The sequence below is a fragment of the Pocillopora verrucosa genome, chromosome 4 (genome assembly GCF_036669915.1).
Source record: "Pocillopora verrucosa isolate sample1 chromosome 4, ASM3666991v2, whole genome shotgun sequence".
NCBI classification, from domain to species: Eukaryota; Metazoa; Cnidaria; class Anthozoa; order Scleractinia; family Pocilloporidae; genus Pocillopora; species Pocillopora verrucosa.
Window position 1 is genome coordinate 2596953 of NC_089315.1, and position 13048 is coordinate 2610000.

General features: G+C 38.2%; 1 protein-coding gene across 3 annotated transcripts in view; it reads right to left on the minus strand.

Moving 5' to 3' along the window:
- Positions 1 to 12311, minus strand: part of LOC131779566 (uncharacterized) — a 40724-nt gene extending 28413 nt beyond the window's left edge. For 2 of the 3 annotated variants that reach the window (XM_066164866.1, XM_066164865.1), the window contains exons 1-4: positions 12205 to 12311; positions 11120 to 11272; positions 10272 to 10364; positions 8972 to 9103 (exon numbers count right to left, since the gene is read on the minus strand). In XM_066164866.1, the coding sequence (XP_066020963.1) occupies positions 8972 to 9103; positions 10272 to 10364; positions 11120 to 11240 (346 nt within the window). In that variant the 5' untranslated portion in view covers positions 11241 to 11272; positions 12205 to 12311. Of the gene's footprint in view, positions 1 to 7161; positions 7569 to 7837; positions 7894 to 8971; positions 9104 to 10271; positions 10365 to 11119; positions 11273 to 12204 lie in introns of those variants that run through there. The other variant, XM_066164863.1, reaches the window with a different exon arrangement.
- Between the last annotated feature and the right edge of the window lie 737 nt (positions 12312 to 13048).

Sequence of the window (13048 nt, forward strand, 5' to 3'; positions counted from 1 at the left end):
AATTTAATCATATCGGTTAATGAGAATCATACAAACTGAGGAAAACTGACTGCAAATAATTGTGACCCGTACGCATGAGTAAGTAGATTGCGTTGTCAGGTGATTTAATCTTCTACAAAAACATTATTGATTATCAACCAAGCAACTTTGTACATATTTCCATCTGTGATGAAAAGCACTTACACATAGATCTATTTTTTTTTTCAACATGATGTGTACTTAAGGACCCTTCATCTAATAAAGAATTTCTTCTCTTTTCGAGCAGATATGTCACGTGACAAAAATAGATAACAGAAAATGTTACTGAAGACCACCTGATTCAACTGGAATAATAACTCCAAACAGCTTTTGAACGTCCTGAGACATATGCAAGGTAATTACATCTCTGCCTTGGATACGCTTCCTGACACCATCATGATCAGGGTACTGACGTGTTACCTTTGCACTTCTCCAAAACTTCCCCAGAGTGTAGCGATGCCTATTGCAAATCCACATTTTTTTGCTTATCCTCCTGAGCGAGATGAAATAGGCCAATCCTTGCCGAGATTAGCTCATTTTCACTTAAAAACCTCTTTAGACAGGTGGCAGCTTATCAAATGATGTTTTACTTCGTCATTGTATTCAGACAGTCGTACCAAACCACTTAAGCCACACGATGAACCAAAGTTTTTTCCATCTTTGCTATTCAAAAAGCAGTCCTGAGACATAATAAACGTCTCGCTTGTGAACGACTTCTTCCTGTACTTGTAATCGTTTCCAACGCGATACAAGTTCGGGAGATCTAAAGGAACTCATTATAACTTTGTATATTCGATACGATTTCAATTTTCGCGTCAAAGGAGAAGCCTACTGTAATTCGTGAGTGGTCAGTGGTTACGCTAGTGAGGTAAAGAATGGGTTTGTGACTTTCTCACTCAACTGAAAGACTCGCGTCACTCTTATAAAATGGTTGAACGGAATACAGACTTCGAGCAGTCTCTTATTTTTCTTAAAGATAGTGAGGTCAGGCGTATCCTGTGAGCATGGTGAATCCGCGAGACGCGAGACTCGTATCACGCGTCTTCGCCGCTCCTCGCTCTCAGAGTTGGGCAAAGACAAGACACGTTATTTCCGGTGCGATACAAGAGGTTCAGTGGTTATCTCGATTATCTAAACACATTTATTTACGTGGTAAAGATTTGTCTTTAAATCTATGAACTGATGCTAGTCCTATTTGGAACGAAGTGTATTTGAAATAAAAAAGAATACTAAGTAAAACAAAAGTTGTCTGCAACACGAAGTATGCCTTCGCATTAAGACTGAGAATCCTAATGTTTATCGAATGTTCCCAAAAACCTTCTGATAATCTGCCCGCATCCACCCCTCACCCCGCCCCTCGCCACTGAACCGTACTGTTTTCACTTAGCAGCTGGTCAGCGGTCACGTTTACGAGGTAAACAAACCGATCGATTCTTGATCACCGTTCTTGTCGATCGGAAAATCACAATAGCAGCGTGACATTGCCGCGAAGATGAAGCAGTTATGTTATTTGCTTCGTACTTCACATTCGAGTCGAAGCTTGGGTGGCACAGGTTATTTCTTGCGGTGGAATCGACGAGGGGAATTCAGAAAGTTGTAGCGTTTGTATTGTCGGAATAAATGGTCGCATGGGGATGGTAAGTTAAACAAACAATTTAAATTTTGCCGCTTGAATTGAAAGAAAAGTTCATTTGAATTGCTTTTGTATGTATTTCTGACGGTTTTAGATTAACCTGCCCTATTTATATCGGTTACGCTTCATGTTGACAAGTCCCTCAAAATGGCGGCCAAACTTGGAGATTGCCGAAAATTAGGTAAGTTCACGGAGTTATAAAGTTCTCGTAAAGGTCGGGCCGCAAAGTTTTTTTCTGTAGTTATCTTTTCTATGGCACCTACTTCCTAGCTACGTTAGTTGGATCAGTTAAGAACGCCTCACTTTTTCAAAAATTTACCTTGAATTTGATCGGTTTTGGCGTGTTTGATTTAGGCGAACCGATAAGGTGTCATTCAAGTCTTCCTGTTTCCTTGATTGACACGTGATGTTTACGAAAGTCGCCTCGATAGATGAGATAGAGTTAATATACATGGCTGTGGTATTTGTTTTTTGCTGAGTTCCGTAGTTTTTTGTAAATTGTCCTCTAAAGTTGTATGAAATTAAAGTCTTGAAAAGTGTCACGACAAGCCTTCGCTCGAGTGAAATTTAGTTTCCGTAAAACTCTGAAAAATAAAGAGATCCGATCAAACTGATTGTAGTTTTAGTATAGGTACATGAATGTCTTACAACACACGAGAAACGAGCGGAATCCGTGTCTCAAGCAAAATCGACCGGACCGCTCTTACAGAGACACTCTCTTAAAGCTCAGTCAATGTGCAGATAGTCACAGTCGCCAATCTTGCCTTTTACCAAAAAAAAAATTGACCATTAAGTCCGGCACTTGGTTAGGGCATTTGAACACAATTTAGCCTGACCCGGCATACGGGAATTTGAACAAATCAGTCATTAAAATTTCAAAAGGCTGGGGTTTGCCCTTGGTGAGGGGAATGTTGAAGCTTCATTACATACATCGAACAGCCAATTGGTTAGATTTCGTAATTACTGAGCTAGATTTAAAAAGAAAACACTTGTGTTCGCGCAAGGAGGCCACTCGATGGAGGGTCCCAATGGGGTGATGGCTTTTACGGCTAACAGTCAAAATTTTGGTCAATGTACGGCTAACGGTTTCTTTTTTTAAGGGTAACGGTTGAAATTTGTGAGTACTTTTGCTTAATGGCTGGCTGATTTTTTTGGCCTTTTTACGGCTATTGGTTAACCTCATTGCGAGCCTCTTGAAGTTCTAAGCAGTATATGTCGCGCAGTCTGCAGCCCTTCCCTGCATCTAAGCAGTTCGGAAAGCTGCAAAACTCTGGAACAAAAATCGAAAGTATCTATCGGCTTGTTTAAGCCTCCTCGGTATCAACGCTTTGCATTCAACATTTCTAAAGAGATAATAAACAACTGAGTTTATACTTCCTTGTGTTGATCAATTTTTCCGTGGGTGCCTGTGCAGTTTCCCGGCCCTTCTTTTCCATCGTTGACGTAAATCGACAAATTCTAGAAACGCTTGGAATGTTTGACATTTTCCGTATCTCTTAGCAATGAACGAGTTGCTAGTAATTGGATCCTTTTGTTAGCGTAACCTTGTTTCGACGTAATAATACACGATTTGATGAGATTATCACAAATAGATTGCTATAATGTTGATGAAAGGGAAACATACGCATTGTGTGATTAACCGTGAAACATCTAATAAAATATACTGATAATCCCTTCATCTTGCATAGGGTTTATTTTGAAATTGACATCGCGCAATGGTCTCGAATATCACAAAATTAATGGCCTGTTTACATGTACATTACCTATAATCTCTTATTTTATCTATATCACGTTTACATGATAGATGGGGTGACTCGCCCAGGCGGGTTGCTAGGTTTGCTAGTTAGGGTAAAGCTGTCATCCGGGGTGACAATTTGCAATGTAAAAGTCTCAAGGTGAGGAAACCCGCCCAACCTAGATCGCGTTCATGTGACAAAAAATTAAATGATCCAAACAATAGCGAAACAAACGGTGGACCACAGAGGAAATGCCACAAACACACTAACACACACGCACACACACACACATATATATATAATCTTTTTTTCATTTTTATATCGAGCGATAAAATCAAAATACGGCGCGATAAATGGAAATTATCTCGCGAGAAATGGGACAATTGTTAAGTCGCACGTGATCCGCTGTCAGGCACGTTGTTTCAGTGGACGAGAGGGCTTGTCCTCTATGAGCCACCATAGAAACACGGGTGTGTTAAAACATTTTACATTTCCTTGCCGTCCCACGCAGAGCTAAAATGTTAAAACACTATTTTTTACGTCCTCTTAGCAATGAAACCTCGACAGCGATTTAATCACGTTTTCACTTTGAACTTAACACTACATTGACTTATTATGCCAAAGTGAAGACATTGTACCGTCAGAAACGGTTAACGCATCGAGCTAATGGCGAAAATCTTAAAGGACGAGAAAATACTGACGTTTTTCGGCAACGTTTCACCACACGTCGCCGTTAAACTCCTTAATTACAAATGCAATAACAACCTCGAGAAACTTCACTCCAACATCTAGGGGTTGTAAGATTGTATGTAAACGCGGGCTTTTTATCGACCTCGGCCAGGCGGGTTACCTCACCTACCGGGATCCCCCACATCCACGTAAACAGGCCCTAACTTTAAATCTCTAAGAAATACCTCAGTAAAACCTTATTAGTTGTATTTATGTGTGTGTAGCTTGTGTCGTATTTGTTTTTAGGTTCTCTCAAAGGAGAGAGGTCGTTGTGAGCGGAAATGGAAGTTTTTTTTACCGAGCTGCTTCTCTTTAGGAATGAAACAAGCGAGGAGAAACACGAGGAGATCAATAGGTTGAGGTCCAGTTTGTTTCGGAAAGATCCAAAGGTTTTTGAGCTGCCACTCCTCGCTATTTTTAACCACAAACACTGTCACAGTTTATTCAACTCTAAACTTTTTTTCAGTGATGTCTTTGGCTAATTTAAGTGACTAATCTTGGTATTTTATTTTAACTGCACTATTCTTTCCAATGAACCGCTCAGTAGCCGACGCATTCCACGGAATAGCCTTCAGGCGTCTTATACTGTAAATAAAACGCACAACCAAGAATTCATTTATTCATTTACCATTACGAAGGGCTAGCGCTCGAAACATCAGCTCTAGAAACTCTCCCCATTTGAGGGCATACTGCGCCATGTTTCTTAGTGTTGCTTGATTTCGACAGCGGTAGATATCCTTGATGTCTCTATTCAATACGATCTCGTGTCAGAATCGGAAAGGATGGCGTTTATTAGAGGCAGGAATGACCATGTATGCGAAAGCCTTCCAGACTTCTGCAACTTTCCTGCCGGTGGTAAGGTATTTTGAGGCGAAAAAATATAATATAATATAATATAATATAAATGGAAGTTTTATGCGGATAGACCATCGGATATTACATATTTACTAGCATGTCTATTTTTTTCCCAGAATCTCAAGTGAAGACTTTTTCTAAAAAATTAGCAGGAATTCCACCATTTTTCAATGTAATCATTCAATAAACGAGTGTTTAACCGGCCAAGTTTACAGTGCTTGAGATTGTTACAAGTTGGCCGTACTGCGCTGTTCCTATGTTTGTTTGTTTCTTTAGCCTGTTTGTTTGAATTTTTTTTTCTATCATCATATCATTTTCAGCTTACTTCTTCCCACCAAATAGGTGAGGTTTGATACCCAACGGCCATTCGTCCGGTATCCATATTAACAGTGATTTTCTGCAAATGATGGTGATAATGATAATGATGATGATTATTATCAATTCTCGTGTCGTAGTTGTGGTTGCTTCTACAGAGAAGCAAGACAGAGCAATCTATGCGTTTACGCGAAAGAAATTTTCCCTTTGTTTTCATTCCTCAAACTACTAGATGCTGACCGTTAAAGAAAGAATTCCATTTTTCAATGAAGAGTATATCCTGTTTCTCTGTGTTAATGCGGTGTTAAAAGTATACTAAAAGGCAAGCATGAGTAACTGACTCGCGAGGAAGAGGCCAACTTTAAAGAAATAGATTAGACAATGAAATGGAAAATTTTTTGTGTTGAAACTGCCAAATGTCTGTGACAGTAAAGACCCTACAACATTGACTTACTAAAAGAATTATCAATGATAAACTTACCTAGGGGAGTGTAAACTAGTAATGAGTTATACCCTACCCTTAAACAACGAGTGCGAATAGATAAGAGGGAGTAATATATCACTTCAAAATAGAATGGAACTGACGACCTGTTTATAAAGTGGGTCACTTAGATATTTAATAATCAAAAGAATCATCTTGAAACAAAAAATACTGTAAGACAACGTCTCAGAGTCTAAAATGAATGAACGATACTAATAAATTTAATACTTTTCTGGTAAATAAATGATCGATGTTTTACATTTATTACGTCAGCTTGTGTTAATCTCCAAATTAGTTCAAAAGTGAAGGTAGACAGCTCACAGGAAAGAAAAGAGAAAGATGGGGGGAGGGGAGGGGTGGGGAGGGGTGGGGAGGGGTGGGGTGGGGTGGGCTAGTTAAATAATTGTTCCATCTCTAAAGTCATCGATGACCAGGAGAAAAAACATTTTCAAACTACTTCCACGCAATAGTTGCAAACCCACTTTTCCCTGATTATGTTTGAAACTCCCCTAAGAATTAGTTATTTGAAGGTAACCTGAGCAATTTTCACTCGTTTTATTTTTCGTTGACCACGTGAACTGAAAAACATGACATCCATGGCAACGACGAACTACAAAAAAGGTCAACATGGTCTAAGAGGATCTCTTACTTCTCTACTAAGTCTCCGGTGGACCCCGTAGAAATTTGGAAAAAATATTTAATGTCATGTGAGGCAAGAGATTATAAACTCTTGGTCATGGCTGGCACAAATATTTTCACAAACGGTTGAAAGTAGGCTGGTAGAGATTTGTATTCCTAGGGGTTGGTAAGAAAATGGATACTGGGGACAAAGTTGGTTTAAGTCCGCTGTGACTACGAAAACGCGTTATTAAAATGAACCAGCCTTGAATCTAAAACAAGAACCAAAAATGGGTTGCAATCAGGAGAGAGGAACAGTTCGCGCGAATGAAATAAATAGCAAAGTTGCATACATTTGAATTAGAAAGATAATCCAAGAGTGCGAAACAAGCGGGCTTAAGCTTTTGGACTCTTAAAAAGCATATTACACACGGTGCTCCCTCCAAAGTCCGAGAGATCAAGGAAGGGTATATGGTTGGACTTAAGACGTTCTCAGCGTAACTCCTTAACTGGCGATCACTTGGCAATATAATGCTCTATGATGAAATAAGACCACAATAAGGGAGAAAAAGATTACAACCACGAGCTGCCACCTTTTTTAAACTTTAACAAACTGTATTCCTCACTTATTGCATTTCACCTCCTTCCCCCAAAAGACGGCTGTGCTTCTAATCTCTTATACTTATCTTGTGCGTACACAAGATAAAATAGGGGAAGGAGGGAGGGGGGAGGGGATGGGGGGTTGCTTATGGAAATGTAGGAGAAGACAGATGCCGTAAGAGTAAAGGGTGAATTTATTTTCATTGTGGCAGTTTAAATTAAGTATCTATACAACTTCAATCAACGGCCTATCGTATATCATATACCAGACTTACACTTGTTATCCTATGTTCTACTTAAATATGTCCTTGCCGTTCACCTCGAGCGATTAAGCAGCTAAATGATTAACTAATTTCGTCATCATATTGATGATAAAAATTATTTTTTTATGAGAGATGTAACGATAGCTTCTGCAAGAAAATACTTTTTCGCCTCCCCTTTGCGCTCGCGTTTCTCCTTATCTTTCACTTGGTCGTTATTCCTTGTTTGACTCAGTCTAGTGTCCCTTAGCCACGACATCAAGACAAAAAAACATAATACCATCCTGGTTAAAAAGTTGCCATCTTCCATTAACGGTCAGCATCTGGTAATTCAAGGAAAAAAGAAAGGAGTGTGCCTTTCAATCGGGCGCATATATCTATTTAACCTATTTCTCGTTTCTTAACAACTAAAACTAAATCTAATGCTCATTAGTGCCAAGAAAAAGTTAATAACAACTGAATGGCCAGAAAACAATTACTGTGAGAAAAACAGAAAAATTTTGATGGGAATAGAAGCTAAGGATGATAATTAGGGCAAAAAGCGAGGAATTCAAGGAGGCTTGAAACTCGCTCATGTCACTAAATCGATTACCTTGAAAAATGATGGAATTGCTGTCAATTTATCTGAGTAAGTGAACACGTGAGTTTCTAGAAGAAAGCAAAAAAGTAGATCAGGAAAGGGTACAGAAAAGCAGCATCAACAACAATAGCAACATGGGGTCGAAATAAATCATCAGCTCAAAATTAATGCTTTTTTCTTCTAGTACAACTGACATTTTAAGACGTGACTTTTCTCAGAGAATGTTTATTTACAGAAAAGATCTCAAAAAATCAATTTTCGATACAAACAAGAATACTTTGAATTTTTTTCAGACGTTCTTTTGGAGATAAACAGTAAGTGGTTTGACTGACACGAAATTCATCCTGGGGTTTTATGATACAACATAACGATGTGGCTTGTATATATATCTAAATTTTCAAATTTAACGATTCGTGAGAAGCCGTGCCTGTCACAGCAGCATGCCACCATCAGGAAACAGCGATGGCCTAAATATTTTCAAGGTGTGGATAGATCTAAAGGGAAAGCCTTTATTTTAGTGCTAGAGTCCTAATTTGAATGGAGGAAAAGAAAAACCTTGTGTATTCGAGTATTTGCAAAAAAGGGAGTGTTTGATGAAAAAAGTCTCACTTGAAAATCATCCATCAATCTTAAAATGGCCTGAAATCAACCTTTCACCGCTAATAGTTAAAATATCCCTCCCTCCAATTGAGATCCTCTGTTTTTACACATCTCCGTTCTTTTGGCAAGGCAAGAGATTGAGTGCAGAGCTGCATATCGACCGCAGGAAGCCATTACGCATGTCTACTCTAAAACGACTGGCGCGTTTGAACTGACTGTGTCCAAGAGCTTCTACTGTCATCGGCGTTCTTGCAATTGGGCGTTTTTAGTTTGCATGATTTGTCAAAACGTTTCAAAGAGTATGCGTTTTCAAAAGAAAACGAAGGGATGGGAGATCAGATTTGGTAAATTAAAAGATCAGAGCATAAACTGTTGAGGTCTCAGTATTCTGTTCCTGCATAAGAAGATTCTAGACTCGAATAGAGCAGAAGGTCGACGCATAGACAGATCAGTCAAACTTACTTGATCTGCCACTGCATTAACAACTTTATCAATTTTGAACCGCGCATTACATTTTCATTCTGATCATTCATATACCCTACTTACCGTCTGCAGGTAAGCTGCATAACTCTTGGAAATCTGCTTTTTTGCAAATATTTTCCCTCCCCTTGAAGGTAAACTTTCCGTCCGATTCTGACTTTACTATGTATTTCGAGTACGCGTCAAGGACATCAACAGCTGAAGGAAACAAAAGCATTAGCTATTGATAAGGTACTGTCGATGCTCACGTGGCGAGGAGTTGAAAGGGAAGCAGCTTTTATGCTAAAATTGTACCATTGCGATTATTGTGCCCTATTTCCTGAAACAAGTCTGAATTTAAATGGAAAATTCTTCTTTAGACTTTCTACCGTTAGTTCCCAGTTTTAAAGGTGCATCAACACTTTTCCCGTCATTATGTATATGAATTCCCTTTCCTTTAGCTCAGCTTTCTTTTTTTTTTTTTTCCCCTTTGTTACATAGTATTGTGCCAATTTTTTTTATTCACACTCTAGAGAAACCCTTAGAGCCTCATTAAAAAATACAATTTAAAATACTATGTTATAATAAATTGAGAGCGAGGGTCGGATGGGAAAATATTCGGCTCGACGTCATGACTTACAGACTGACCGCTGAGGATCGAAAATTTGGAAAATTTCTTTTCAACCAAAATAGGACGTGATAGACGAGCGCACGCGGGACAACCACAAATAAATTCTACAATGAAAAAAAATTCCTTTATTCTTTTGAATTAGAACAAGACACTCATAATTAATGGAAAAACGCGACTTTTGAAACTCTTAAACCTTTGCATCTGAACTCGCGGACAGTAAACGACATTGCCCTAAATCTTTAGAGTACATTCACTTTGCAAGTATCTTTTTTTTAATATAAATATTATTTTTATTAAACATCTAGATGAAAATCCACTTAGTTTGTCGCTACAATTTTCTTGAAGCAAAAACATACCAACTTTTCATTCTCAGCGAGCACTTTAGGGAATTTTAGTCGAGAATTACTGAAGCTCTTTTATTATAACTGCGCAGCGAAAAATAAAGGTTTAAGACGGAGCAACCAGTTAGCTAAACTGCGTTTTAAAAGAAAGATTTGATCATGCTAAAATAATGAAATATTTGTCGTTGTTTTTTGACGTTCAAAGTGTCCTCTTGGTTTTCTCCAAACCAAATGCCTTTAAAAAATTACATTCTGGGATTTCGCCCAGTAAGGCGCCATTTGATAAAGGGGAAAGATGTTTCACTTTCTATGAGTTTACATATATACAATAGATTTCTGACCAATCAGAGCACGCCTAATGTCTAAATCTGTCGAAATCATGTTATAATTCTCTTTAGTTCTGTAATCAACTTACCGGGGGTTAGTGTTGCACTTACAGTGGCGAGAGTTCCAGTCGCTATAAAAGGCCATGGAGATATTTTGATTTTTGCTGTATGGTCATGAAAGCCTGTCGACAAATCGAAACTTTCAGTGAAAGTGTCATTATTGTGTTCCATACCATCTTAAAAAGGCTGGTAAACTCGTCAGAAAATCATGATCATAAAAACTTTTTAACTCATTAAGATATAATGACCAGGCGACTGTCTTTGCTGAAGAACCAAAAATGATTTTCCCACATTGAAGCTTTGAATAAACGCATGAATTTGATTCTATCTTTAATATCTTAGATGACTGACGGATAAATGATGCAACACAACAAAAACGTAGGAAAGGAGAGACAAACAATAGCTCAATAGCTTCCCCTTTTTGTAACGGTTTTGTTCGTCTGATTGTTGAAGTTTACCAATGGACTGCTTCTGGGTGGAGAGATTTATTTATTGCGTCACAATGAAATCTGCCTTATCTCCCTCTAAAGCTCTGTCAATAATCTCTAGCCCCCCCCCCCCCCCCCCCCACCCCATATTTATTCCCTTTCAGCGACACTGATCCCCCCACATTAGGTGTTGAATAACAACTGGTCGCCACTGCTGCAAGCTAGGACTACGGTATGTATTTGCTATATATTTGGTTTATCTATTTATCGTTTTCATGCGCATGTCACAGTAATACTTTTTGAACCCACTCCAGACTTTGATACCTTATTGCACCTAGTCGACTCCGAATGCGTACCGCCGACTACCCTTTCCTATCCTGTTTTAATAACAGGAAAATGTTCAGAGTTCACTGAAACAGTTTCAATAAAAATGAAATGAAACAACTAACCATCACAGATCGACGCATTTTTAAATTCTATTCCCGAGGGATATCCTGCTCCTCCACCGATAACGAAAAGAAACAAGTTCAAGGAGATAGTTCGCCACTGCTGATTGGCTGAAATCATCATTTTCTTCGTATCCAAGAAGTGGATAGCAATATCTGTGGAGAATAGTTAATTTTAATGTACGACGCAACAAAATCTTTCTGATGAAAATAAAAAACCTACACCTATTATTCCTAGCAACCTTGTAAATTAAGAAGCATGTAAAACAAGTACGTTAGTAAAAGCTGAGTAAATTTTCCGAGTGTCATACGTATTTGTAGGAAGACAAGTTAATTTTTATTAAAGTTAATCCTTCGATACTACTGAGATAAAATAGATGGATAGAAAGTTGTCCATAAGGGACCTACAAAAAGTTTTAATGTAATAAAAACTAACATCTTCTTGATATAAATATCTACAACCCTCTTCATAAAGTAGGTTTATCTATAAATTCAGAAACTGTGATCTATCTTTGCAGTGGACCGTTTCCTGAATAAACGTAAATTGAAGTATACTAACTCCTCTCATAGAAATGGAGACGAAAGTTATCAATCTTCGTGCCGGGAAATGAATGATCACTTTGGTAAAACTATTGACAAAATATGTTCAAGCATAACCGATGGAATTAGTAAGATCACCTGAAAATTGACTATGCATATCTGGCAGCGTTTTTGCGAGATATATTTGTCTTTTTGTTTATCAAATGATAGAACATATTTCTTTTCAGGAAGGAACATAAGAAAGAAATGTATTGTGAGTCGAAAGTCGTGGTACATTATGTTAGACTTAGCTCAAAATCCAGTCTATTCCGTTTTCTTTCCTGATATTTTCAATTTTGACTTTCCCTGAATCATTCATATCTCGACCTCAAATAAAAACATGACGAACTCATATAGGTTTACGGACTTTTAATTTCTTTGACTCTCCAGACACGGGCCGCTATGTTTATCTCCCGCGCCCGCCTCTACGTACAATGAAGAACTCTTAAATCCCTCGTGCATCGACGCTTTCTTCAGTTGAAATTCCGTTGAATTGAAAGATCACTTACCTTGTTATTCAGGTGTTGTTCAACGAGCCTTTGTCGATCTTTTGTCGTAATCAAGATTTGTGAAATTAACTACAATTTAACAATAGTTCCAAACCTATCAATATTTTTCAATCATTATGTAAAAAAGCTAACCGGAAGCGAAAGTAAGAAAGATTAGCTCATGAACCAAACGGGAAACAACCTCTTCAAATAACTGTTCGTTCAGCAGTTTATTAGGAACAATGCTAATTGGGCGTTAAAAGAAAAAGATGCTCTTCCATATTAGTTTAAATGTTTGTAAAAAAGCTTTTTTTCGTTTTGTTTATTTCATACGGCCAAGGGTACGTACGGGACGTGCTCTTGTGGAATATATATGCGGTGCGTAAAAAATTGAATGCAAAAAGTGTTTGAATTCATGCTTGAAAATCATCGTGATCCAAAGCAGTACAAACGAAAGTAAGAAAGATTAGCTCATGAACCAAACAGGAAGCAACCTCTTCAAATAACTGCTCGTTCAGCAGTTTATTGGGAACAATGCTAATTGGGCGTTAAAAGATGCAAAAGATGCACTTGATGCAATTTTCCGCTTTGTAAACCAATTACATGCAAATGAGAATGAGGTCGGACACGACACGTTTATTGTCACCTATTTATTCATTCTTGCTTGACAACTTGAGTTTATTTGGACGTTTCAAACTTGGTTTTGCTCTCGAAATAGAAGATCGCGTGCAATATATTAACATGAACAATCCCAAGTGTCGAAACAACCTTTCTGTTCCGCTCTGCGTGCGTCTATGTCGACATTTGTCATTGCTTCACGGAACATGACAAAGCGTAGTTCTTAGGCATTTCGGTTTCTTTAATT